At 40.3% G+C, this 27091-nt stretch overlaps 2 protein-coding genes across 4 annotated transcripts; one reads left to right on the top strand and one right to left on the bottom strand.

Annotated features, from left to right (window-relative positions):
- Positions 1 to 153: 153 nt before the first annotated feature.
- Positions 154 to 13162, bottom strand: LOC139378995 (alkaline ceramidase 2-like). Its single transcript, XM_071121680.1, has 7 exons — positions 12765 to 13162; positions 12527 to 12641; positions 11463 to 11604; positions 2515 to 2652; positions 2219 to 2356; positions 1890 to 2086; positions 154 to 1092 (listed from the first exon to the last, which is right to left on the bottom strand). The coding sequence occupies exons 1-6, from the start codon at positions 12861 to 12863 to the stop codon at positions 1900 to 1902; spliced, it is 819 nt and encodes a 272-aa protein (XP_070977781.1). The 5' UTR covers positions 12864 to 13162; the 3' UTR covers positions 154 to 1092; positions 1890 to 1899.
- Positions 13163 to 15367: 2205 nt separating this feature from the next.
- LOC139378994 (uncharacterized) lies at positions 15368 to 24694 on the top strand. 3 transcript variants are annotated; one of them, XM_071121678.1, is made up of 7 exons: positions 15368 to 15573; positions 18712 to 20718; positions 20886 to 21046; positions 21124 to 21356; positions 21908 to 22037; positions 23763 to 23860; positions 23945 to 24694. In XM_071121678.1, exons 2-7 carry the CDS (start codon positions 18744 to 18746, stop codon positions 24081 to 24083), a joined length of 2736 nt encoding a protein of 911 aa, XP_070977779.1. In that variant the 5' UTR covers positions 15368 to 15573; positions 18712 to 18743; the 3' UTR covers positions 24084 to 24694. The 3 variants fall into 3 exon arrangements, with proteins under 3 accessions (XP_070977779.1, XP_070977778.1, XP_070977780.1); XM_071121677.1 differs by having other exon boundaries at positions 15448 to 16035; XM_071121679.1 differs by lacking the exons at positions 15368 to 15573; positions 18712 to 20718 and having other exon boundaries at positions 20761 to 21046.
- The last annotated feature ends 2397 nt before the right edge of the window (positions 24695 to 27091 follow it).

Below are 27091 nucleotides of genomic sequence, written 5' to 3'. Positions count from 1 at the left end.
ACATGATTCCTTGTTCCACCTGTCAGAGAGGCATTTTCATCTACATAATTTATTTCTGATATTTCCACAATGTACAGTTATTCCCAAACAAAGTAAAAATCCTTCATATAGCTAGCTATTCCTCAAGGGACAAAGCACTCCATTGACAAAGGGTTTAGTAAATGTTGAACAGTTTTATTACACAAAATAAAATGTAAAAAGTCATGAGAAATTCTTCCATCTTTGTTTCCAAACACACATTATATTAACCTATCTGTTATAATAGGAAAATAAAAGGCACTTTCTGAAAAGTAACATATTTTCACCACATTGGCACTGGCATGCGTTTGGCCACTGCCATAACGCCTATGATGGCTGTTGTCAGGGAGAGTACTTCATATCCCATACTAAACATGATAATACTGCTTTTAGTCTCTTTTCAGAATGGCCTACCTTGCAAAATACTTTTGCAGCACAAATTCTTGCATAAACTCTTCTGCAATTTATCACAATAACCAGACAACACTGAGATGAAATACTTTAGAACACTATAGATACTGCACACTTCCCTTGAAATAAGAAATGTAACATTTAACAGTAATAATTATGGCTAAAATAACACTGAAAATGTAATGGTTATGTTACCTATATATGCACGCGCACACACACACGTTAATAAGATAGGCCAGGGTCTCCCAAACTTGGTGCTGGGGCCCACACTGGGTGCATGTTTTGTTTTTTTGCTTTAGTTCTACACAGCTGATTCAAATACTTGATGATGAGTTGGTTATTTGAATCAGAGGGCAAAAAAACTAAACATGCAACAAGGGTGGGGGGGCGGGGGGGGCAGGACTGAGTTTGGGAAACCCTGATATAGGCAATACGTTTACTATACACTGACTATACAAACATTAGGAACACCTTTCTAATATTGAGTTGCACCCTCCCTTTCGCCCTGAGAACAGCCTCAATTCGCCGGGACATGGACTCTACATGGTGTTGAAAGCGTTCCACAGGGATGCTGGTCCATGTTGACTCCAATGATTCCCACAGTTGTGTCAAGTTGACTGGATGTCCTTTGGGCGGTGGACCATTGTTGATACACATGGAAAACTGTTGAGGGTGAAAAACACAGCATCGTTGCAGTTCTTGAAACAAACAAGTGCACCTGGCACCTACTACCATACCCTGTTCAAAGGCACTTAAATCTTTTGACTTGCCAATTCACCCTCTGAATTGCACACATATACAAACCATGCCTCAATTGTCTCAAGGCTTAAAAATCCTTCTTTAACCTCTCTCCACCCCTTCATCTACACTGATTGAAGTGGATTTAACAAGTGACATCAATAAGGGATCATAGCTTTCATCTGGTCAGTCTGTCATGGAAAGGGCAGGTGTTCTTAAGTCAAATGAGTAAGTATAACAATGCCATGGATACAACTATAAAATCACTGATTCCAGAGACATTGAGCAATTCAGTCAATAGGGATCAATACAATCCTGTCTTCATTTTTTGACAAACTGTGGTATGCATGAAAATGGATTATCTGGAGCTAGCAGCACTGATACTGATGCTAGCTGACTTATGTGACAAAACTGGATACGGAGGGAGAGAGAGACTGCAACTATTAGGGTAAGGTTACCGTTATCTATGTAGTTCTTCCCGCTAAGATTATCATTGAGTTTTAAATAGCTAGGAAATGATCAGGACACTTGATCCCAAGATATTCCTATTGTTGAACACTGTTAAAAAATGAAAAAATAGCGATCTCTCTAAAGATCCATTATCAGAAAGCTTAATTTAAAGAAATGTGGCAGTGAAAGATTTCCACAAGCCTGTGAGTTTTGCAGATCTTGTTTAAAAAAATAAATGATTCTAAGTATGCTAGTTCATTGGTAAGACTTACAGTACACTGGTTATGTCACTTTGACAGAGTGCTTCTTCTGGACACATAGAAGAGTGACGTAGGGCACCCCAATGAAGGCCCACTTTTCACTGGGCCAGAACTTGACCACGGGGCCCTGCTCTGGGGCCTCAGAGGCTGCGTCGAAGTAGGCAAAGCACACGCACCCAAGGTAGGAAGCCAGACAGATGAGTATGTGCCTACAGAAACAGAGAGGGGTTCATCAGGGGTCAATCACACAAGTGGGGGCAGATTAAATCAAGTGGCAGGCAGAAAATGTTTAAGACCCCTGGCATGACACTTCCATGTAATAGTACTAAAATTGGACATACCATGCACAGTGCAAATAGGGGAAGTTGACAGAGGACCACATATCACAGAAGATCCTGTCACTGATCCAGCAGAGCAATGCCAGTGTCCACCACATCCCAGTGAGCAGACCCAGCTTAAACACACGCAGGTTCTCACACCTACAGACAACAGACGCACATTTACAGAGCGTTTCAGAATTGAAATGTTGATTGCAGGCTTGTCCAAACTATGGCCAGATATTTGTTTTTTTAACTGACCCACTGCACAATTTATGACATAAAATTGAATGAAGTGACAATGCTGAATTTGCCCTGACCTCTTGATCTCGGTTATGAGCAAGGCGGTGCAGGGGATGCCCAGGCTCATTAGAGAGATGGCGTTGATGGCAGGTTTGACGAACGCCAGTCCTGTGGTTATTCCTGACAGGATCCCAATGACCACTTTGAACCTTATCCTGGGGGAGAGAAGAAGTTGAGCTGTCACTCAACATACATAAATAGATCAGAATGGGAATAATCAAACACCCTTTATTTGTTAACTCACTTCACTTGAATGTATGCCGTTTTGCAAGCATAACTGTGTGTATCAGTGGCGGTCTGTACCGTTTAAAGATTACCTTAACTGAAGTTAAGGTGATTTTGATAACCAAATGTGATAAAGAAGCATGTTCCTACCCTTAAAACTGCTGAAAAGTCATATTTATGTAAAAAAAAAGAAAATTGCCTCATCTGACTACTGTGTGCCGCCATCTTGATAACGTGCCATCAATGGCATCACTTGAATGGTTCGTCTGACAGGCAGCCCAGAATACAATGCATGTTAATAGCCTCATTGAGATTGTTTTCATTTGAACAATTATAAAAAATATATGAAAAGATGTGCCTTTTTAGAAGGCTATCCTGTTCGAGACTAGCCAGGTAACATGGCATGACCAATAAATGTACAAAAAATACGTACTGTGCAAGGTGAGCTAGCTATCCAGATAGTTGAGCTTGCTGTGGTTTTGGACTATCATTGATTAATATTTTGCTAGCTAGCTGAACAGCTTGCTACAGAGCATGATTTTACTATGGGCATTGGCAGCATCATGGCAAGTCTCACAACTAGCTGCAATTTATTTAATAGGAGTGGACACTTAACAAGCCTAGATGTCTGTAGCTAATGCTTTCAGAACAGACACCTAGCTAGCTTGCATTGACTGAATACTCGTTTTTATAACCCAGCGTCTCCTAGGTTTGGCACATCTGAAGCCCCTCACTGCAAACCATATTGAAGACCGTTTAATGCATAGTGCACACAATCTGCCTGCCATAGTGACTTTATTATTGTGGGCATTACCATGCAGTTAGCTTATTAACCTTGTTTGCTGTCAGCTAGCTGGCTAACTTTGGCCAACACAGTACGATACGATGCCCATGTCAATACTACTGTAATGTTTAACACAGCTAAGTTAGACCTTGATCAAGTGGGCAAGTGGGTTGTTGACTGGACTATACGGGCTTATTCGAAGCTAGCTACCTGCTTTGTTATTGAGGACATCATGCATTTAGCTAGCTTGCTAATGTTGCGGTAACAGTAGATCTGACCAAAAAAGGATTTAAAAAAAATGACAGCTGCACCATACAGGTTTCAAAATAGTTGGGAGAATTTCGATGTACCAATTCCATGGCACATGGTTTATGAACTGGTACTTAATGAATATGATGTCAGATCAGTTGGCGTCTGAGACATTATTACTGATGATAGGATGACATAAACTGTATCTTGGAAAGTCTACACATTCTAGTTATCAGATGCACATGGAATTGTTGTGCAATTTAAATGTTTAAATATGAAACTATTTGTGAAAAGATTACATTTAATTTTAGCTTCTAAATGAGAGAATTAGTGAACTAGGCTCAACTCAGTGGCCCACCCATGTGATCAGACATTGATTGTAAACTATGAAACATGCCCCTCTCTCCTACCACTATATAAGCCCCTGTACAAAAATGTAACTTTGTGTTCCGAGGACAGGAGGACGACGGTCCTTACGTTAAATGGGCTAAGATAATAACCTAACAAAATTAGCATCGTGTTCAACATGAAGGTGACGATCGACATGCCAAAAAGATGAATTTCGACTATACCAGCCAGAATATAGCATGAGCTTAAGTATGGCAACTTGGTATGAACTTTGAACTCTTATTCACTCCAGAAGTGATACCTCTGAGTTAGCAGCAGCCGCTGTAAACGTGGGCTAGGAAAGGACGGACGGCGTATCCAGTCTAACACACAACGACGATACTACAACGTTTCCAGTTTACCACCAGAGACATTCTTCAGAGGACAAGAGATCCCTGCTGGGCAACCCGGCCTTCCATCTACAACCAACCAATTGAAGCGCAACTCAGAGTAAATATTCCTTGCATTTTCCTTTTCCAAATGGGCGGTTATTTAGAATGCATAAGATTCTGTATTTACGATAGCATAGCTTCTCCCTTTGTTACTCAGTCTTCCCGCGCTTTCATTCAAGCGCAACCCTCTCTCTTTGTGTAACCAGCCGCCATAACGGTTCTGTCCACCAGGGACTTTTTCTTGTGTGACAATTAGTATTCAATGTATGATACATTCTGTGTGATAATTTAGGTATTTAATAAATAAATAATTCAACCAAATGTTATATTGCTGATTCAACTTCTTAGCCAGGGTTCGTGAAGATAACCAAGAATTGACAACTTTCAGATGAGACTGAATAAGGTGAGGATTAAATATTGACTGCTATTGATATAAAAGACTACCAGGTCTTTAAGAGTTTATTCAGAAGATAACAGCCCTATAAACATTATTTTGTGGTGCCCTGACTTTCTAGTTAATTACATTTACATGATTAGTTTAATCAGGTAATATTAATTACAGTAGAAATTATTTTATAGAATAGCATATCACTTAATCTGGCATAGCAAAGACACGACACCACCAATAAGTACAGATAGTAGTAAAAATTCCCTCGTAGCATAGCTTCAGCGTGTAAATCAGCTAGAAAGATGTGTCGCATCGAGTAATTGTCTCTGGCCCCCTCCCAGTTAGGGGGAGTGATGAGCTCTACGGCAGAGTCTCACAACTCAATCGCTGGTTGAAAACTGTTTCCGGGCCCCTCCCAAAAGATAGAATATGTAGATAATTGGCCCTTTTTCTGGGAATCACCCACAAACAGGACCAAGCCTGGCCTGCTGAGGAGTGACGGACTCCATCCTAGCTGGAGGGGTGCTCTCATCTTATCTATGAACATAGAGGAGTTAGAGCCCTGTCTATCTCCAAAATGAGAAGGGTGCAGGCCAGGCAGCAGGCTGTTAGCCAGCCTGCCAGCTTAGTGGAGTCTGCCACTAGCATAGTCAGTGTAGTCAGCTCAGCTATCCCCATTGAGACCGTGTCTGTGCTTTGATCTAGGTTGGGCAAAACTAAACATGGCGGTGTTCGCCTTAGCAATCTCACTGGAATAAAGACCTCCTCCATTCCTGTCATTATTGAAAGAGATTGTGATCTCTCACATCTCAAAATAGGGCTACTTAATGTTAGATCCCTCACTTCCAAGGCAGTTATAGTCAATGAACTAATCACTGATCATAATCTTGATGTGATTGGCCTGACTGAAACATGGCTTAAGCCTGATGAGTTTAATGTGTTAAATGAGGCCTCTCCTCCTGGTTACACTAGTGACCATGGCCCAGATTCACAAAACCTTCTTCAAAATACATTTCTTCTTAACTGCAATTTTTTCCTTAACTATAGATTTATGAAGAAAGCTATTTAGTTTGTTTCTCCTTTAGCAAAAGTTAAGAAGAAATTAGATTCTTGAAAAAAAACATTTTTAGATTTGTTCTTAATTCCAAGATAGCTAAATCCTCATCTTAAACTCAGGCAGTGAGAGAATAAACGCATTAATGCAATTGAACATGTTTAATTCAATCAAAGTTAATCTGAAAGTTTCAGTATTGATTATTTTAAACCTAAGAACATGTTTTAGAACAGTAATCTCAGTAGGAAATAGCTAACATGATTGTCGGTTGCCTAGCAACAAACATTTTAAGAAGATTCTAACTAGATATTTGACAAGTTTGTAGGAAAATCATGAAATCTTGAGATACTGTGGAGGAATTGCACTTACCAACTATCTTATCAACTTCTTTTCTTTTTTCTAAGACTCTTAAGTTTTTGGGTAAGAAGTGTTTTGTGAATCTGGGTCCATATTCCCCACGCATCCCGCAAAGGCGGAAGTATTGCTAACATTTACGGTAACAAATTTCTATTTACACTTTTTTTTTTTACTGTGTCTTCGTCTTTTGAGCTTCTAGTCATGAAATCTATGCAGCCTACTCACTTTTTATAGCTACTGTTTATAGGTCTCCTGGGCCGTATACAACGTTCCTCATGGAGTTCCCTGAATTCCTATCGGACCTTGTAGTCATGGCAGATAATATTCAAGTTTTCAGTGACTTTAATATTCACATGGAAAAGTCCACAGACCCACTCCAAAAGGCTTTTAGAGCCATTATCGACTTTTGTCCAACATGTCTCCGGACCTACTCACTGCCACAGTCATACTCTGGACCTAGTTTTGTCCCGTGGAATAAATATTGTGGATCTTAATGTTTTTCCTCATAATCCTGAACTATCGGACCACCATTTTATTACGTTTGCAATCGCAACAAATAATCTGCTCAGACCCCAACCTAGGATCATCAAAAACCGCGCTATAAATTCTCGAACAACCCAAAGATTCCTAGATGGCCTTCCAGACTCCCTCCACCTACCCAAGGACGTCGGAGTACAAAAATCGGTTAACCACCTAACTGAGGAACTAAATTTAACCTTGCGTAATACCCGAGATGCAGTCGCAACCCTAAAAACAAAAATAATTTGTCATAAGAAACTAGCTCCCTGGTATACAGAAAATACCCGAGCCATGAAGCAAGCTTCCAGAAAATTGGAACGGAAATGGCGCTTCACCAAACTGGAAGTCTTCCAACTAGCTTGGAAAGACAGTACCGTGCAGTATTGAAGAGCCCGCACTCAATTCATGAACTTCTTTGACGAAAAGATCATGATCATTAGAAAGCAAATTTCGGACTCCTCTTTAAATCTGTGTATTTCTCCAAAGCTCAGTTGTCCTGAGTCTGCACAACACTGCCAGAGCCTATGATCAAGGGAAACACTAAAGTTGCTTAATCCTATATCTCTTGACACATTGATGAAAATACTCTTAGCCTCTAAACCTTCAAGCTGCATACTGGACCCTATTCCAACTAAAGAGCTGCTTCTTGTGCTTGGCCCTCCTATGTTGAATATAATAAACGGCTCCCTATCCACCGGATGTGTACCAAACTCACTGAAAGGGGCAGTAATAAAGCCAAACCTTGACCCAGAAAATATAAAAAACTATCGGCCTATATCGAATCTCCCATTCCTCTCAAAAAATTGAAAAAGCTGTTGCGCAGTAACTCACTGCCTTACTGAAGACAAACAATGTATACAAAATGCATCAGTCTGGTTTTAGACTCCACTGAGACTGCACTCGTGAAGGTGGTAAATGACCTATTTTTTTTTTTGTTTTGTTTTTTGAATTGTACCCCTTTTTCTCCCCAATTTCGTAGTATCCAATTGTTGTAGTAGCTACTATCTTGTCTCATCGCTACAACTCCCGTACGGGCTCGGGAGAGACGAAGGTTGAAAGTCATGCGTCCTCCGATACACAACCAACCAAGCCGCTGCTTCTTTAACACAGCGCACATCCAACCCGGAAGCCAGCCGCACCAATGCGCCGGAGGAAACACCGTGCACCTGGCCACCTTGGCTAGCGTACACTGCGCCCAGCCCGCCACAGGAGTCGCTGGTGCGCGATGAGACAAGGACACCCCTACCGACCAAGCCCTCCCTAACCCGGGCGACGCTAGGCCAATTGTGCGTCGCCCCACGGACCTCCCGGTCGCGGCCGGTTACGACAGAGCCTGGGCGCGAACCCAGGACTCTGATGGCACAGCTGGCGCTGCAGTACAGCGCCCTTAACCACTGCGCGGTAAATTACCTTTTAATGGTGTCAGACCAAGGCTCTGCATCTGTCCTTGGGCTCCTAGACCTTAGTGCTGCTTTTGATACCATCGATCACCACATTCTTTTGGAGATTGGAAACCCAAATTGGTCTATATGGACAAGTTATGGCCTGGTTTAGATCTTATCTGTCAGAAAGATATCAGTTTGTCTCTGTGGATGGTTTGTCTTCTGACAAATCAACTGTAAATGTCGGTGTTCCTCAAGGTTCCATTTTAGTTCCTCTACTCTTTTCACTATATATTTTACCTCCTGGTGATGTCACTCGGAAACATAATGTTAACTTTCACTGCTATGCGGACGATACACAGCTGTACATTTCGATGAAACATGGCGAAGCCACAAAATTGCCCTCCCTGGAAGCCTGTGTTTCAGACATAAGGAAGTGGATGGCGGCAAATGTTTTACTTTTAACCTCGGACAAAACAGAGATGCTAGTTCTAGGTCCCAAGAAACAAAGAGATATTCTGTTGGATCTGACAATTCATCTTGATGGTTGTACAGGCATCTCAAATAAAACTGAAGGACCTCGGCGTTACTCTGGACCCTGATCTTTAAAGGACAGCTTTTTTCCATCTTTGTAACATTGCAAAAATCAGAAACTTTCTGTCCAAAAATTATGCAGAAAAATTCATCCATGCTTTTGTCACTTCTAGATTAGACTACTGTAATACTCCAGTTTTCGGCTACCCGGAAAAAAGCACTAAATAAACTTCAGTTTATTTACGGCTGCTAGAATCTTGACTAGAACCAAAAGATTTGATCATATTACTCCAGTGCTAGCCTCTTTACACTGGCTTCCTGTTAAGGCTAAGGCTAGGGCTGATTTCAAGGTTTTACTGCTAACCGACAAAGCATTGCATGGGCTTGTTCATACCTATCGTTCCGATTTGGTCCTGCCGTACATACCTACACATACGCTACGGTCACAAGACGCAGGCCTCCTTACTGTCACTAGAATTTCTAAGCAAACAGATGGAGGCAGGGCTTTCTCCTATAGAGCTCAATTTTTATGGAATGGTCTGCCTATCCATGTGAGAGACACAGACTCGGTCTCGACCTTTAAGTCTTTACTGAAGGCTCATCTCTTCAGTAGTTGGGATTGGCGCCCCCCTCGGGTTTGTGCAGTGGGGGAGATCTTCACGGGCTATACTCGGCCTTGTCTCAGGGTAGTAGGTTGGTGGTTGAAGATATCCCTCTAGTGGTGTGGGGGCTGTGCTTTGGCAAAGTGGGTGGGGTTATATCCTGCCTGTTTGGCCCTGTCCGGGGGTATCGTCGAACAGGGCCACAGTGTCTCCCGACCGCTCGTCTCAGCCACCAGTATTTATGCTGCAATAGTTTGTGTCGGGGGCTAGGGTCAGTCTGTTATATCTGGAGTATTTCTCCTGTCTAATCTGGTATCCTGTGTGAATTTAAGTATGCTCCCTCTAATTCTCTCTTCCTCTCGGAGGACCTGAGCCCTAGGACCATGCCTCAGGACTACCTGGCCTGATGACTCCTTGCTGTCCCCAGTCCACCTGGTCATGCTGCTGCTCCAGTTTCAACTGTTCTGCCTGTAGCTATGGAACCCTGCCTGACTGGTTCACTGGACGTGCTGTCCTGTTGCACCCTCTACAACTACTGTGATTATTATTATCTGACCCTGCTGGTCATCTATGAACGTTTGAACATCTTGGCCATGTTCTGTTATAATCTCCATCCGACACAGCCAGAAGAGGACTGGCCACCCCTCATAGCCTGGTTCCTCTCTAGGTTTCTTCCTAGGTTCTGCCCTTTCTAGGGAGTTTTTCCTAGCCACCGTGCTTCTAAATCTGCATTGCTTGCTGTTTGGGGTTTTAGGCTGGGTTTCTGTACAGCACTTTGTTACATTGGCTGATGCAAAACAGGCTTTATAAATAAATTCAATTGATCAATCAATAAAATGTACCAGAGGTGGACTCAAAACAATTTGTAGAAATATCTCAAGGATGATCAATGGAAACAGGATGCACCTGAGCTCAATTTCGAGTCTCATAGCGAAGGGTCTGAATACTTATGTAAATAAGGTACTTCCTCCTCTCACCTTTTTCCTTCATTTGTGAACTTTAGTGCACAACACAATAGCTGTCTGTTGTGAAGAACAAAAAACAACTCTCCAAGCCAAACCTTCCTACCATGACCGCTAAACAGCCTACATCGTTGTCACAATATTAGCTAACGTCATAGTCAACATAGCTACTAGAACTAACACGTTAGTAAACCCACAATCCAATATGTGTAAAAACACATAGTACAGTGTACAGCAAGCATTTTAGCAGTTACACCGGCAGGCCCCATTGGCAATAAATGAATAAAACCTAAAGCTTACCTTGACTTGGAAGAGTTGCAGTGTTGGATAGCCTTAGCCAGCTAGCTAACATAAATAGCATTCCTCTCTTTTTGAGTATGCGAAATTAGCTGCATTAGCTAGCTTAATAAGTGAAAGGTAAACTAAAAAGAATTTAAAAAATTCATCAAAATATAGATAGCTCTCTTTCTCTCTCCTGCTTCTCCTTATTTTTTTGCAGAAATTAAATGTTCAAAACTGTTCCACTACTGTGTTTCGCTTTAAGTCCATTACTCACCACACGTTATGCAATGCAGTGCTAGCTGTAGCTTATGCTTTCAGTACTAGATTCCTTCTCTGATACCTTGATTGGATGGTTAACATGTCAGTTAATGGGCCGGTAGCAAGTTCAAACCCCCGAGCTGACAAGGTACAAATCTGCCCCTGAACAGGCAGTTAACCCACTGTTCCTAGGCCGTCATTGAAAATAAGAATTTGTTCTTAACTGACTTGCCTAGTTAAATAAAGGTAAAATTAAAAAAATTAAATAATGTTGGAGGACATCCTCCGGAAGTTATCATAATTACTGTGGTAGTCTATGGAAGGGGACCTTCTAGGTTTTGTATTGAAGTCAATGCACCCAGAGCAGGACAGAAAATAGCTGTCCTGTGCTACCCTAGAAGGCTACTACCTTCATCGCTAACCCCCAGTTGTTTAGTGACATTTACAATTAGCAACTATTTACTATAGTTTTATCTAAAAAGGATCACTTTTTTAATGTTTCACTGTTTATATTTTTATTAAATTCACTGAGTAAGATGGTCCTCCCCTTCCTCCTCTGAGGAGCCTCCACCGGTGTGTATGTCACTTGCCTGTTTCTGCGGAAGCTCTTGGGCAGGTATCTTTTTGGGAACCACATGCCGATGGCACACATGAGCACCCACAGGATGGCTAGCTCGTCCAGCATCTGGCCCAGGAAGCTAAGGGTGGCATGGAAGTAAGTGGATCCAATGCCTGGGAGAAGAGACAATGTTTACAGAGAGTACGATGTGAGTAGAATACACAATCTGCCATCTATAGGCTTAGGCTAGATGCTGAGGAGATCGTCTATCTAGACATCCTAGTTGCCTCCCACAATGTTCCGGCTTAGGTTTGTGTTTTTCGAGACTACTGAGGAAAGGCAACTCATGTGTAGAATTTGGGAGTGACACCAAAATATGCATATCTGCTGAACCAGAATCTGGCTTTACAGGAAGCCCAGGAAGCAGCCATTCAACTTGCCATTCACCAGCTTTTCAAGCATTAAAATGCCTAAATAAGTTTGTTACTCACCAAATATGGAGGTGCCTGGAGTCAATGTTTCTGTTGCTTGTAAATTATTTATTTAGACTTTTTTTGGAAGTACATACAGGCCGTGAAGGCAATAAATGACGATAGTTGCTCATTGAAACTTTGGTGAGTTACGCAGGTATTTTAACAATATAACGATTAAAAAGTTGGTGAATAGCTTGACGATTAAACAACTCCACAATTTACAATGGAGTTGAGCGGCGACTAGTGTGGCCAGACTGGAGATCCGACATCAAATAGCATTTGGTTTTTATAAACACTACTGATTTCAGCACCCAAGGAATAGCCAGCAATTACACACATTACATTGTTATGTGTAATTGCGGGCTATTCTTCAGGCTCTGAAATCAGTAGGTTTTTAAAGAAAAGCATAATTTTATGTGACATCGGGCCTCCAGTCCACCCACACTAGTTGCCACTCAACTCCATCATAAATCGTGGAGTTGAGTCAGCTAGTGAATGGCATGTTGAATGGCTGCTTCCTGTGCTTAAAAGGAGATTCAAAGTCTCCTGTAAAGCCAAATTCTGTTTCACATCCCTGCTAAGTTCTGGCAGTGTCATTTAAAAGTTAGAGCAGTAGACTTACCAACCACAACCAGCAAAGCCCAGATCAGATATATCCCACTGTTGAAATGTGTAGCATATTGTCGAAACAGACACATCAAAATAGGTGGCAAAATAAAAAACAGTATGTTGCTTATCTGCAATGAAGAACAAAATATAGGGGAGGAAATTGATTATGAGCAGATTGAACAGATCTAATGTCACATTAGGCCTGAAGCCCCCCAAAAAGTTACAATGTTTTCAACCAGGAACATCTTTACCGTATTGTAGAACTCTGCAATTCCAGGGTAAATAAGATAATTTCCTTCACACCAATCCACTTCGGAGCTACCTTGACTCCAGAATACAAGATTGCTCATGTTTATAGATAGCGTTAGCCAAAACTGCAAAATGACCTCGCTAACTAGCCAGCTATGTCATTTGAGTAGGATAATAAGTTGGATACAAATTTGTAGCTGATAAAAAAAGAATTACTTTTACCGAATTGCCATGTTCGTACCTGATAATGCACGAGGTTGACTTACAAATAACTATTTTAAAGTAGTTAAACTAACTACCTGTAATGTTTTGAAAGTACACTATTTGGACTATTAGAGCTAACGGAGATATAATCGTATATGTCAACAACAGTGTGTACAGCTGTACGTGTACGTCACACAAATTGAACTTCCGGTTTTTCACCTTCAAAATAAAAGCCCTCTCGATACACTGGGAAAGTAGATCGGTACCACTTTTGGTGTTTGAGTCTCTGGCAGAACCCTCTTATTTATTGTCTTCCACGGCTGTGACCTCCTGACCCAGACAAAAAAAATTGAACAAAATAAAAATTTTAAAAAACTTGCACTTGTATTTCCTACTAGCACTGGAAAAATGTACTTACTACGTTTGTGATTCAGTGTGGTTGTCTAAAATATAGGCTACATGGGCCAGAGCTGTCCAGAACGCCGTAGCGGCATGTCTAATTTTTGGGAAATTGTGTATCGGCTTGTGACATGTAAAAATGCTTAATTTTGGCACTTTAGCAAGTCTACTGAAATTAAACATCTGATTGATTGAATTCTCCATGTTGTCTACAGTAAAAGGCACGTCATTTAATATAACGGGCTTTTCAAATTCAATATTGGTGCACTATTTCTACTTAAAACACCAAAGGGACGCAAAAGGCACTAATTTCCTGGAACGACCAGAGGTGTTGGCTAGAGCGCTCAAGTTACCTGCCATACCAAGAGTTGGGTATCAGGAAGAACTGATAGTTGATGTCTGTTCCTCATCAGTAGAGTGGACACTATAGTGGAGCTATAGCTTGAAAGAGGAGTTGTTTTTTTAACCACAAAGTACTTTTAGAGGTGCTTTAAGAGAAATGTAAGGTTGTAAGGTAGATTTTTGGGGTAAATTGCAGTGAATGTTGTTCTTTCCAAGTTATAGATTATAGCAGTAATAGTGAGAGAGCGAGGTAAGTGACTAGAATAGCCTTATTAATGCAATTGTATGTCTTTATTGGAAAGAAGACTGACATGCAATACTTACATTAACACGTGTTTATATTTCAGGAGATGACATTGTTGTGACTGTAACTTGTTTTCCAACTTCTTGATTATCAGGCGAGTTATTAAGTGAATAAATACAAATCCTACATTTTACACAATCACGTCATAAGCTTTACTAAAAACATTGTATTTTTTTGTGTATCAGAAAAGTACATGTTAGGGGCACTGATGTTCTGGTGTCAACTGTAATGTCACAAACTGCAGTAATAGCCGGTTTAATTATTAAACCATGCCACCCTTGGAAGAGAATAAAGTTATTTGGTATGCACCTGACCAAAGCTGTCAAACTGTGATGGCAGTAATAGCTAGCATAAGGTAAAATAATCAGCATTTGTCTGATAAACTCTGCCTTGGATTTACATTTTATTATTCACTTACGTATTATGTTCTAACAATGTATTCAGAAATGTCATTGTTTCCCTGTAAACTTTACAGTTCAGATTTTCTTCCGGAGATATCTCTACATTGATATAATTCATGGCCGATGAGTAGTTATGGCACACACATTTGATTTAAAATACTTCCTGCAGGCAACACTGCTGAACCCAGCTCCACCCCCACTACCACCACAGCCGACAAATCCCTTAATACAGTACATTCTGCTGTTGCGTCTGCAAATGAAGAAATATGCACATACCTTCAACAAGAGGGTGTTAACCCCAACCAACCATCATCCAATCTTTGGACTCCTCTACATTATGCCTTAATGTCCAAAGCACCTGTCAATACAGTGAGGAGACTGATCGTAGCAAAAGCTGAACTAAATGCCATAGGCCCACTTGGGCTTACACCACTTGACATTGCAGTGGAGGATGATAGAGAGGATATTGTGAGGATACTTATTCATGCTGGTGCTCTTGCGCAAATAAGACCTGTTATACAGCCTAATGATGAGCATATTAAGGTCCTTGTGTAATGTGATATTGTACCCCGTAGCCCAATTGTCCTTTGTATATTATTTATATGTACTTTTGTTCCCACAGGTACTTCCTGTATTGATTTGTTGTTAATAAAACATAAAAAAATATAAATGTAAAAAATGTCCTTTGTATATTATTTATATATACTTGTGTTCCCACATGTACTTCCTGTATTGATTTGTTGTTAATAAAACATAAAAAAATATAAATGTAAAAAATGTCCTTTGTATATTATTTATATATACTTGTGTTCCCACATGTACTTCCTGTATTGATTTGTTGTTAATAAAAACATATATATAAAATTTAAATAATTAAAAGTACATTAAGTCCGGCTAAACTCCCCTAACCCGGACGACGCTGGGCCGATTGTGCGTCGCAAGGGTTCCCGAAAGTCTCGCGATGTTGCGCAACAGGGTTTACAAACTCTGCTTTTGGGCTTCGCCTCTTCCTCTCTGATTTAAGGAAGCACCGTTAATGTCAGTGTTTGTCGATCAGTCAGTCAACTGTCGCTTTGGTGCTCTCGAACGCGGCCGATGTTATTTCCGCATCAGTAGTGCGGGCACTGTAACTTCAGCCTTTCTCATCTAAAGAACTAAGGGGTATGTACTTTTACTTTAATATATTTTTGAAACTATTGGCACAGTCCAGTGAATGTTGCTCTTTCCAAGTTATGTTAGTGGAAACAACACATCCTCGGTATTTGAAACTATTAAAATGTTTGTTTTTTCCAAAAGTCTGTCAACCGTACTTTAGTCAGGTAAACCACCACACATTTAGTTGGTATGCACCAGAGCTGTCAAACTGCATGTTTTATTAGTGCAACAGTATGAATCATAAAACCCGGAAATCGTTCCATTTGTTATTTCGCCATTTATTTTTCCATCTGGGTGTTTAAAACTATTTCATATAAGATCTGTGTTTCGTGTAGGCTTACCCTGGGGTGGCACATTGATAACCGCGCAAATCTCTCTCGGACGTGTTAACTTTTATACATATTTAGCATAGCAATTTTTTTTTGTAAATTGAAGGGAATACACTGCTTATCAGAACGTCACGCCAAGGTAAGCCTACAACAAACACACAATTAATTAGATTTGTTTGTAAAATTCAAATGGTTGTGTTTCAAACTCAAAGTAGACAGCCCTAAACCTTCAGTCCTTGGAGGGGAGGAGAAAGTCCCTCAGCCATATTTGTCGTCGATTCAAATGATTAGCCAAAGCAAGGACGTTTGCAACGTATGCCCTATTTTTTTTTTTTTTATGGAGTTTGCGAGTGTCCAATTATGTTCATATCGGGGCTTGAAACGCCCCGTAATTCAATTCGCGATGATTGTATATCCCCGAAGAAAAGTATCGCCAAAATGTAAAACTCTATGTCGATATGAAGTCAACATACAAGTGTATGTAAATAAGTTAGAAATTGTGCTACTAATGCACAAACACGTCTCATAAAAGTAATGCATTGTTTGTTTGGTTATCTTTTGGAAATTGTAGAAATAAACATTTCATTCTTCAGAAGTAGATGGGCAGGCTAACGTTAATTAGCTCATTAATTTGCTAGCTATCATACAGTAGGCGTATATTAATAATTAACGTAAACTCACCCCATTTCGTACAAATGTGCGCAACCGCAACATTCAAACGAGACTACAAAGATAACTAATGGGACTGTGTTGACTTCAAAATCGGGGGTGTGAACTAGGTTTCTATTCAAACGTTGATCGACATGGCAATATAGTATTGGAGAAAAGTTGAAAAAAACGGACCCTCCGTTACAGCATGCATGAAGCAACTATTTCTGTCTTACAATCTCCCTCCACCAGGTGTAGCACTTCTCTCATCCTTTAAAAACAAGAAATGGACAGTGACGGGGTAAGGGGGATACCTTTTTTTCGTCATCATTGCATGCACTCATCATACTCAAAGCCGCTGTTTACTTCTAAGATCACTTTAGTACCGCCCTAAAATCCCGATTCAAATTCGACACAAACCTTCACATAGGTATGTAATGAGACATTATATAAACTCTTTATAGTGTTTTATTTACATTTTAGAGGTGATAAGTTGGACAGATCGAGTGGAATAAAAGCTATTTTCCCACACGACATCTCTCCTTCTCACTATCACGCATTAGTTTCGCTTCCCCACCCGCCATTTTTAAAAAGACCCAACGGGGCTCATTGCCTGCTTCAATTATGCAGAAACGGGCAGTGTTTTAAGTCATGTAATTGATTTTGTTGGAAAGGGGAGAAATTGTGCTTTACAATGGTATTGACATTACAGTTGATCTGGAAGTATTACGTTTTTGGGGCGCTAAAATAAGGGCAATTGTACGGACCAAGGCGATGTACAAGTTTACGTTATATAGTTAATATAAGTAGACATGCAATCATTACTGACTGTAGCGCATATGAAGCACCCACAAGCTACCTGTGGCTGAAAACAATCATCGCGGGATGAACAAGTGATGAATTTTTGGGCAAGGGCAGTCCAAAATTATTCCATCTTTAAAAAAATGTTTCTATTAACAACAAATCAATACAGAAAGTAAATGTGGGAACACAAGTGTGTGTATATATAAATATTATACAAAGGACAATTGGGCTAGGGGGTAGAATTTCACATTACACAAGGACCTTAAGGGACATACATACACTTATTATTCTTACAGCTTTTTTGTTAGTAGAGCATTTAATTGCCTTAAAATACAGTTAAATTTATTTTTGTACAGTTAGAAAATGTGGTGTTTTTACCTACGATAGAAACAAAAAAAAATCCTTCCTCTCTTGCCCTGCAAGTGTATACTCACTCGTAAGACGTCATGACACGTCATCAGAAGTGTCCACTTCATTTGTGGGTTGAGGGGATAGGGTGTGTCTTTTAAGTGTTTGGAGCGCAAGCATTGTAAAAATGAATGGCCAAAAAACTGTTGGAACCATTTCTGGGATTTTAAGGGTATTATGACGCTTCCACTGTGGCAGACTATTTGAGAAAACAGTACAGGAATTGTATTATTTATGTATTATTCTCCTAATGAACTCCACCCAATTGTAATGTACAGTAAGTACACTCTCTTAGAAGAAGGGAAAAAAAAGAGAGTCTAGAAAAGGGTTCTTATAGCCTAAAAAATAGTTCTATATTTAAGCAATACGGCTCGAGGAGGTGTGGTATATGGCCAATATAACATGGCTAAGGGCTGTTCTAGTGCCTGGACACAGCCCTTGTCTGTGGTATATTGGCCATATATCACAAACCCACGAGGTCCCTTATTGTTATTATAAACTGGTTACCAGCATAATTAGAGCAGTAAAAATAAATGTTTTGTCATACCCGTGGTATACGGTCTGATAAACCACGGCTGTCAGCCAGTTAGCATTCTTATAAACTGTGTGGTTAACCTGAATGCTGATTGGCTGACAGCCGTGCTATATCAGACCCATATATCACGGTTTACTGATGTCCCTTTGAACAGAGTCCCCCATGTTGGCGGTGTGGATATGGAATGGGCACGCATAAGCTACGGACAACAAACAATTGCATTTTATCGATGGCAATTTGAATGCACAGAGATACTGTGACAAGATCCTGAGGCACATTTAAAATAGTTGCTTTTATATTTTTGTTCAGTATAAGTGTAGATTAGATGTATATAATAATAAAACTACTTATGTCCCAGAATTTATTGTATTATTTAATTGAACAGTTCACTGTACTCACCACATTGCTTTTCTTCCTCAGATGTCCCTGCGTAGATAAAATCGTCAGGAGTTATGGAACACAAGATTGATTTTCAAGAACTTCTGGCCAGACTGGTTATCTCAGAGCCAACAGATCCTATTATCAAGTGCATTATTAATAATAATCTGGAGAGGCTGAAGAAATTGATTAGAGGCAAGGACATCAATGCATTGTACCCTTGTGTTGAGTTACAAGATGAAGTAACCCCTTTAATTGCTGCTGTTGCATTTGCAAATCAGGAGATTTGTACATTTCTTCTGGGAAAAGGTGCTGACCCCAACAAACCATCAAAGAGATATTTAGCACCACTGCATTATGCTGGACTGTATAAAGTTCCAGTGAATATAGTGACAACATTACTGGAAGCAAAGGCAGATCCAAATGGTCTAGCAGAACAACCATTCTTTCCAATTCAATTAGCACATGACAGAGAGGATATTGTGAAGGAGCTTCTCAAATCTGGAGCTTTAATGTGGCTAAATCATGGCATCCATCCTGCAATTGATCAGAAATTGGCAAGAATAATTGGAAACTTTGCTAAAGAGAGTGAGTTCTTTTCCAAAATCAAGCTTTTTTTACATTTTGCACAAGCAATAAAACAAACATCCCCAACAGATGTTTTCAAGCACTATGATCTTCACTTACTAGAGGAGAACCCACAAACCCACCTCACTATGATTGACATGTGCTTTAACATTGAAGGTGCAAATGAAGACGAATACTTCCAGAAAGCCATTAAATGGTTGAACGACTCCAAGAAACTAGTTTCCTATGTTGAAGATGTAAGCAGACGTCTGTCCACAGTTCCTCTGAAATTTAGGGCAGGTGCATTGAAATCCTTATATAGAGTTGTTTGCGCAATGAAGGAAATACCTAATGAGGTGTCACTTACCCTAATTCCTGAGTTAGTGAAACTGCTTTCCTCTAAAACAGAAGATTATCTCGTGCCATTGATCATTGTTACGCTCTATGGCATCACACAGAAGACAAAAGACAAGGATCGTTGGAGCAACTCTGACCTTGAGGAAATATGCAAGCACATTGTCCCATGCACACAGAGGAAGGGTTATCCCTATGAATTGAAGATGTATGCCTATGCGTTGCTAGCAGATCTTTACACATTTAGTTGTGTTCCTGGTTACATCAGCTCTCTGGGACTGACTCCGGTACCTGAAGGACTACTTAACTGGGGAAGGGATGAAAACCTGAAAGTAAAGCTGAGAGATCTAAACATGTCCTTAGACAGACAACGTTCTGTCTCCAAGTCAACAAGTGAAGATTCAAAAGACAGTCATTTGTCAGAAACCAAGAAGAAGAAGAGGAAGAAGAAGATTAAGAAGATGAAGAGAACGGCAGAAAAACAAGACATACTAAAAGAAGAGACAGACGCACAAGAAAATAATGCATGTTTAGCCTTCAATACTTCATCTACTCCTGTTGAGGAATCTGGCCTTGATGAGTGTTCTAGTGTCAATCCGTTCCACCCCACCACTGACACGTCACCATCACAGCGCAAATGGCACAAAGTCAGCAAGCGGTGGGAGACACAGTTAGAGAAGCTTGCCAACGTGGATGAATGTAAAGTTTATAAAGTAGGAAACCTCACTCTTATATATGATGATGATTACTTTCGCATAGCAAAGGGAAGTGATGGAACTGAGGTCTTCTTGGGCCTGAGGGATGATGGCACTGAAGTAGCCATAAAGAGAATGATCAGGTCAAACTATCAGTTTCTCAAGAATGAGGAAGGATTTTTACGTCTTCCAGAGCTTGACAGTAGCTGTATTGTGAGATACATGGACTTTGCAGAAGACAGTTTCTTTGGTTATCTTGCTCTTCAGCTCTGTGAATACACTCTGGATGAGTACATTAATACACACCTGTCCAAGGACGACACTCCTGCCCTGATTAAAATAACTCAAGAGGTGCTCTGCAGTTTAAGTGTCCTTCATGGTCCAACTACCAAAGTCCTTCATCGGGATATCAAACCTCAGAATGTTTTGATAGGTGAGAGATACTATAGTATTGCACAGTTAAGCCTTTCACTCCCACTAAATATAAAACATGGCTTTCATCATTATAGATTTAAAATCTATATGCAGTATCATAAAGTCATTTTCTAGTACATATAATTATGAAAAGCATGATATTGTGATATTATTTATCCTTAACAGGTCTCAATGGAAATGCAAAATTGGCAGATTTTGGCATAAGTCGCAGATTGACAGTGGAACAAACAACTCGATACACAGTCCCTGCGGGAACAAAATGCTGGATGGCCAAGGAGACGTTGGACAAACAAGGCTCTGGATATAAGAGGAGCTCTGATATACAGGTGGAGCAACGTGAAGAAAGAATAAAGATTATTTCCTGTTTGTAGAGCGATGGACTGAATGATTGTTGAAATTTCAGGTGGCTGGGATGTTGGTATACTACATCCTTTCTGGTGGACACCACCCCTTTGAAGGTCCACTTGGTGAGGAACTTGAACAGAATCAAAACATAATCAAGGGGACTTACACACTAGAACATGTGTCAGACGAGGTGGCAAAAGACCTCATTGAGTGGATGATCAATGAAAACCCTGATGACAGACCTACAGTGGAGGAGACCCTGAATCATCCCCTCTTCTGGAAACCACAGAGGTGAAAATCCTTATTTGTCACTTGAAAAGTTGTTTGTTAGTATGGCACCCTGTATAATGAATAATAATAATAATGAACTTTACTGACTTTATTGTCCCCATGGGGAAATTTTGTTGCTGTGTCATGTACATGTTTAAAGTGGCGTTTTAAATAACAAAGCAAATTGACCATACAACTTTCATAAGTTACAACCAATAAAGAGAGTAGCCTGCTGGCCTTACTGGGTCGATAGGAACATTAGCTCAAGCTATTTAGTAGGGATATCACACCACATTTCATACATTGAATTTAACACACAAACTAAAGCTAAACATAAGGAGATAAGGACAAAACATTTTGGGATCAGTATTCCAGTAATAGTGACAGAATGATTGACACTGATAATACTGTACGTGCATAATGAAAATAATGAGTTAATATTATTCCGATGCATAGGATGCTTTAGCTTGGGCAAAATAAGAGATGATGCTAAAGTATATGCATTAAACTGCGTACACAAAGTACATGAATGTATGAGTAGACATTTTTTACTGTATATTGTTGTCTTTCAGGAGAGTTGAGTACTTGAGAAGAATTGGGAATGAGAAGGAGGTCGGGAAGTATAGCGATGCTGACCAAAAACTTCTAGAAGCTCTGAAACAAAGTGCTACGGAGAGATCCTTCTGTCAGTGGAGATCCAAGGTGAACCAGATGTCATTTTATTAAATGTACTGTGGGGCAAACAAATATTTAGTCAGCCACCAATTGTGCAAGTTCTCCCACTTAAAAAGATGAGGCTTGTAATTTTCATCATAGGTACACTTCAACTATGACAGACAAAATGAGAAAAAAAAATCCAGAAAATCACATTGTAGGGTTTTTAATGAATTTATTTGCAAATGATGGTGGAAAATAAGTATTTGGTCAATAACAAAAGTAAATCTCAATACTTTGTTATATACCCTTTGTTGGCAATGACAGAGTTCAAACGTTTTCTGTAAGTCTTCACAAGGTTTTCACACACTGTTGCTGGTATTTTGGCCCATTCCTCCATGCAGATCTCCTCTAGAGCAGTGATGTTTTGGGGCTGTTGCTGGGCAACACGGACTTTCAACTCCCTCCAAAGATTTTCTATGGGGTTGAGATCTGGAGACTGGCTAGGCCACTCCAGGACCTTGAAATGCTTCTTATGAAGCCACTCCTTCGTTGCCCGGGCGGTGTGTTTGGGATCATTGTCATGCTGAAAGACCCAGCCACGTTTCATCTTCAATGCCCTTGCTGATGGAAGGAGGTTTTCACTCAAAATCTCACAATATATTCTTTCCTTTACACGGATCAGTCGTCCTGGTCCCTTTTTAGAAAAACAGCCCCAAAGCATGATGTTCCCACCCCCATGTTTCACAGTAGGTATGGTGTTCTTTGGATGCAACTCAGCATTCTTTGTCCTCCAAACACGACGAGTTGAGTTTTTACCAAAAAGTTATATTTTGGTTTCATCTGACATTCTCCCAATCTTCTTCTGGATCATCCAAATGCTCTCTAGCAAACTTCAGACGGGCCTGGACTTATACTGGCTTAAGCAGGGGGACACGTCTGGCGCTGCAGGATTTGAGTCCCTGGAGGCGTAGTGTGTTACTGATGGTAGGCTTTGTTACTTTGGTCCCAGCTCTCTGCAGGTCATTCACTAGGTCCCCCCGTGTGGTTCTGGGATTTTTGCTCACCGTTCTTGTGATCCTTTTGACCCCACGGGGTGAGATCTTGCGTGGAGCCCCAGATCGAGGGAGATTATCAGGGGTCTTGTATGTCTTCCATTTCCTATTAATTGCTCCCACAGTTGATTTCTTCAAACCAAGCTGCTTACCTATTGCAGATTCAGTCATCCCAGCCTGGTGCAGGTCTACAATTTTGTTTCTGGTGTCCTTTGACAGGTCTTTGGTCTTGGCCATAGTGGAGTGTGACTGTTTGAGGTTATGGACAGGTGTCTTTTATACTGATAAGTTCAAACAGGTGCCATTAATACAGGTAACGAGTGGAGGACATAGGAGCCTCTTAAAGAATAAGTTACAGGTCTGTGAGAGCCAGAAATCTTGCTTGTTTGTACCGGTAGGTGACAAAATACTTATTTTCCACCATAATTTGCAAATAAATTCATTAAAAATCTAAAAATGTGGTTTTCTGTCTATATTTTTCTCATTTTGTCTGTCATAGTTGAAGTGTACCTATGATGAAAATTACAGGCCTTTTTAAGTGGGAGAACTTGCACAATTGGTGGTGACTAAATACTTTTTTGCAACCACTGTATATACTTGTACATGTATATTAAAACATGTATACACTAATGCAAAAGTGTGGGAGTGCCCTCTCCCCTGGCAGAGCGTTTTGAAAGCTCAGAGGCTACACAATTTACAGATTGTTTTGTGATCACAGCTGCCCTCTGAATTGATGAAAAAGATGGATGGCAAACAGCTCTACCCTGAGAACATGTTGGGGTTACTACGCTTCATACGCAACCTCCATGAGCACAAGTAAGTAAGACTGTTTTCCCTCGTACTAAAACGTTTCACTGTCTTACCATTTGAAGGTGGCTGAGTTTGTTTCTCCTTCTGCAGTGCTGAGGATTTAGAATCTGTTGACCTGATGAATATGTTCCCTGATCTCTTTGGATGTGTCTACATGTTGGCCAAGAAACAGAGCTGGAATTCAAGGCCTGGTCTGAAAAACGTGTTTCAGAGAGATCTAAGATCATGATTCTGAAATGTAAACTGTCATTTGAACTGATGAAATATGAACTATTGTAGTACTTTTGACTTTTTGTTGGTAGAGGCAATGATTTTAACTGTCTCAAGGACATTTTATATTCTATATTTTCACTGATAGATCTAATATCCATATGATTTTTACAAATAATGATCTTACATGGTTATAGCCTACATATTATGGGAGTTCATACAAAAATACAGTACTCACAAAGCTTTGGTGAAATGTAGTGATTACTTTTTAACTGTCTTCACTTTAGGTATATGGGATTTGTATTAATATAAATGATCTGTATGAGATTTCAGGGATGTCTGGATCAAAGTGTTGACATGTATTTTTTTCTATCTGTGTTTTGCTTGATATGAAGTCTGCCCAAGAGTGCATTGAAACATGATTGTATTTCTTAAATCCGTGATCTATCAATGGAGGAGCTGTGATCACCAAAATGACTTGTGGATAGAACTGACGGTTACAAATGTAGTGATGATCATGAACTCCTTTTTTTTTTTAATTTTTTTTTTTTATATATTAATGGAACACCACGGTAAAATGTTAATGCACCTCTCTCAATATAATAAAGGCTATCAAAGAGCAATATAAAACTGCCATTTTTTTTGACACCCAGACATCCCCGCCCACCTGCAACAGCTACTGGTGTAGAGTAAACAAACTAGTACGCAGTAGGAACAAAACATTGTCCTCTTTCTGGTATAAAGCCACACATCCAGCACCAGATCAACCACAATGAAAAACAGACCTCCGAGTCACCAGGAATTCTGACAGAGGGTAGTAGAACTACTGTCACCTGTGACGCCAGGTGGTCCCTTATCCCACCCGATTAGATGACAATCACCTCAGTAGAAGGTGGAAATCATACCAATCACACCATTCAGGTGAATGTGGTCGACATGCTATGTCGGAACTTAATGGCCCCAGACACAGACAATGTTATTGTTTTGACCTATTAAATGATTTATCACCCCCAAGAAACACATCAAAGCATAAGATATCAATTGTGATGTGTCCCTCTTTTAATAAACAAGTTATATATTAGAAACATATTTTTATCAAACAATTGTACAGACTAACAGACTTTAATTTAATTTGTTTATTGGCATCCCCATGATCTGGGGTCCAAAAACTATTACGTTGTATGCAAGTATATTTGAGATCTCTTTACAGAACAATGAAACAGTGGTGGTAGCAGTAGGGCTTTTAGGTTCGTCTGGATCAAGTTATGATCCACCAAAACATGAGGAAAAGTACTTTGCAAACTAAGCTAATGTGGATCAATTCCGGTGATAGAATCAAATCAAATTTTATTAGTCACATGTGCTGAATACAACAGGTATTACCTTACAGTGAAGGCTTACTTATGAGCCCCTAACTGACAGTGCAGTTTTAAAAAAATATGGATAAGAGATAAAAGTAACAAGTAATTAAAGAGGAGCAGTAAAAAAAATAACAATATATACAGGGGGGTGCCGGTACAGTGTCAATGTGGAGGCTATATACAGGGGGGTGCCGGTACAGAGTCAATGTGGAGGCTATAAACAGGGGGGTGCCGGTACAGAGTCAATGTGGAGGCTATATACAGGGGGGTGCCGGTACAGAGTCAATGTGGAGGCTATATACAGGGGGGGTGCCGGTTAGTTAAGGTAGTATGTACATTTATGTAGAGTTAAAGTGACTATGCATAGACGACAACAGAGAGTGGTGTGGAGAGGGGAGGGGGGGCAATGTGAATAGTCTGGGTAGCCATTTGACCAGATATTCAGGAGTCTTATGGCTTGGGGGTAGAAGCTGCTTAGAAGCCTCTTGTACCTAGACTTGGCGCTCCGGTACCGCTTGCCGTGTGGTAGCAGAGAGAACAGTCTATAACTATTGTGGCTGGAGTCTTTGACAATTTTTAGGGCCTTCCTCTGACACCGCCTAGTATAGAGGTCCTGGATGGTAGGAAGCTTGGCCCCGGTGATGTACTGGGCCGTTCGCACTACCCTCTGTAGTGCCTTGCGGTCGGAGGCCGAGCAGTTGCCATACCAGGCAGTGATGCAACCAGTCAGGATACTCTCGATGGTGCAGCTGTAGAACCTTTTGAGGATCTGAGGACCCATGTCAAATCTTTTCAGTCTCCTGAGGGGGAATAGGTTTTGTCGTGCCCGCTTCACGACTCCTGGTGTGCTTGGACCATGTTAGTTTGTTGGTGATGTGGACACCAAGGAACTTGAAGCTCTCAACCTGCTCCACTGCAGGCCCGTCGATGAGAATGGAGGCGTGCTCGGTCCTCTTTTTCCTGTTGTCCTCAATCACAAGGGTAAAGTGATAACATTATGCCTGCATGTAATATGCACTGCATTTTAAGTATAACTTCCATTGTTACCTTATACACAACGTGAACGAAATCTAGCATTATTTGAATAGGCTCTATCCATTATTCTGCCTCATTTTCTTTTTTAGTATTTTTTTCAGTGTTTGATTAGTAGTTTGTGACTAATCACTAACATTGAGTGGCTGCTGCCAACACACTGACTCATCGCTAGACACTTTAATAATTACAAATTGGATGTAATAAATGTATCACTAGTCACTTTAAACAATGCCACTTTATATAATGTTTACATACCCTACATTACTCATCTCATCTGTATATACAGTACTCTATACCATCTACTGAATCTTGCCTATGCCGTTCGGCCATCGATCATCTATATATTTTTATGTACATATTCTTCATTCCTTTACACTTGTGTGAAAATGTAGTTGTTGTGAAATTGTTAGATTAATGGTTAAGATTACTTGTTAGATATCACTGCATGGTCGGAACTAGAAGGACAAGCATTTCGCTGCACTCGCATTAACATCTGCTAACCATGTGTGTGACAAATAAAATTTGATTTCATTTGATTGATTTGTCAAATGTAGTGTGCCTGCTGAGAGGTGGAGGGGATGAGAGGCAAAAACATAATACTCTTCATGTATAATTGCTGCTGAAGGTGCTT

The sequence above is a fragment of the Oncorhynchus clarkii genome, chromosome 21 (assembly GCF_045791955.1).
Source record: "Oncorhynchus clarkii lewisi isolate Uvic-CL-2024 chromosome 21, UVic_Ocla_1.0, whole genome shotgun sequence".
Taxonomy (NCBI): Eukaryota; Metazoa; Chordata; class Actinopteri; order Salmoniformes; family Salmonidae; genus Oncorhynchus; species Oncorhynchus clarkii.
This window is presented reverse-complemented; position numbering and strand designations above follow the sequence as displayed.

Bases quoted from the DNA above. Each gene is read 5' to 3' on its own strand.
- LOC139378994 (XM_071121678.1), top strand. From the start codon at position 18,744: ATGGAACACAAGATTGATTTTCAAGAACTTCTGGCCAGACTGGTTATC. The intron at 21,047-21,123 runs GTGGAGCAACGT...TTGAAATTTCAG, and splicing joins AGAGGAGCTCTGATATACAG to GTGGCTGGGATGTTGGTATA. The intron at 22,038-23,762 runs GTGAACCAGATG...TTGTGATCACAG, and splicing joins TCTGTCAGTGGAGATCCAAG to CTGCCCTCTGAATTGATGAA.
- LOC139378995 (XM_071121680.1), bottom strand. From the start codon at position 12,863: ATGAGCAATCTTGTATTCTGGAGTCAAGGTAGCTCCGAAGTGGATTGG. The intron at 11,605-12,526 runs GTAAGTCTACTG...CTCTTCTCCCAG, and splicing joins GGCTTTGCTGGTTGTGGTTG to GCATTGGATCCACTTACTTC. The intron at 2,357-2,514 runs GTCAGGGCAAAT...TGTTGTCTGTAG, and splicing joins CTCATAACCGAGATCAAGAG to GTGTGAGAACCTGCGTGTGT.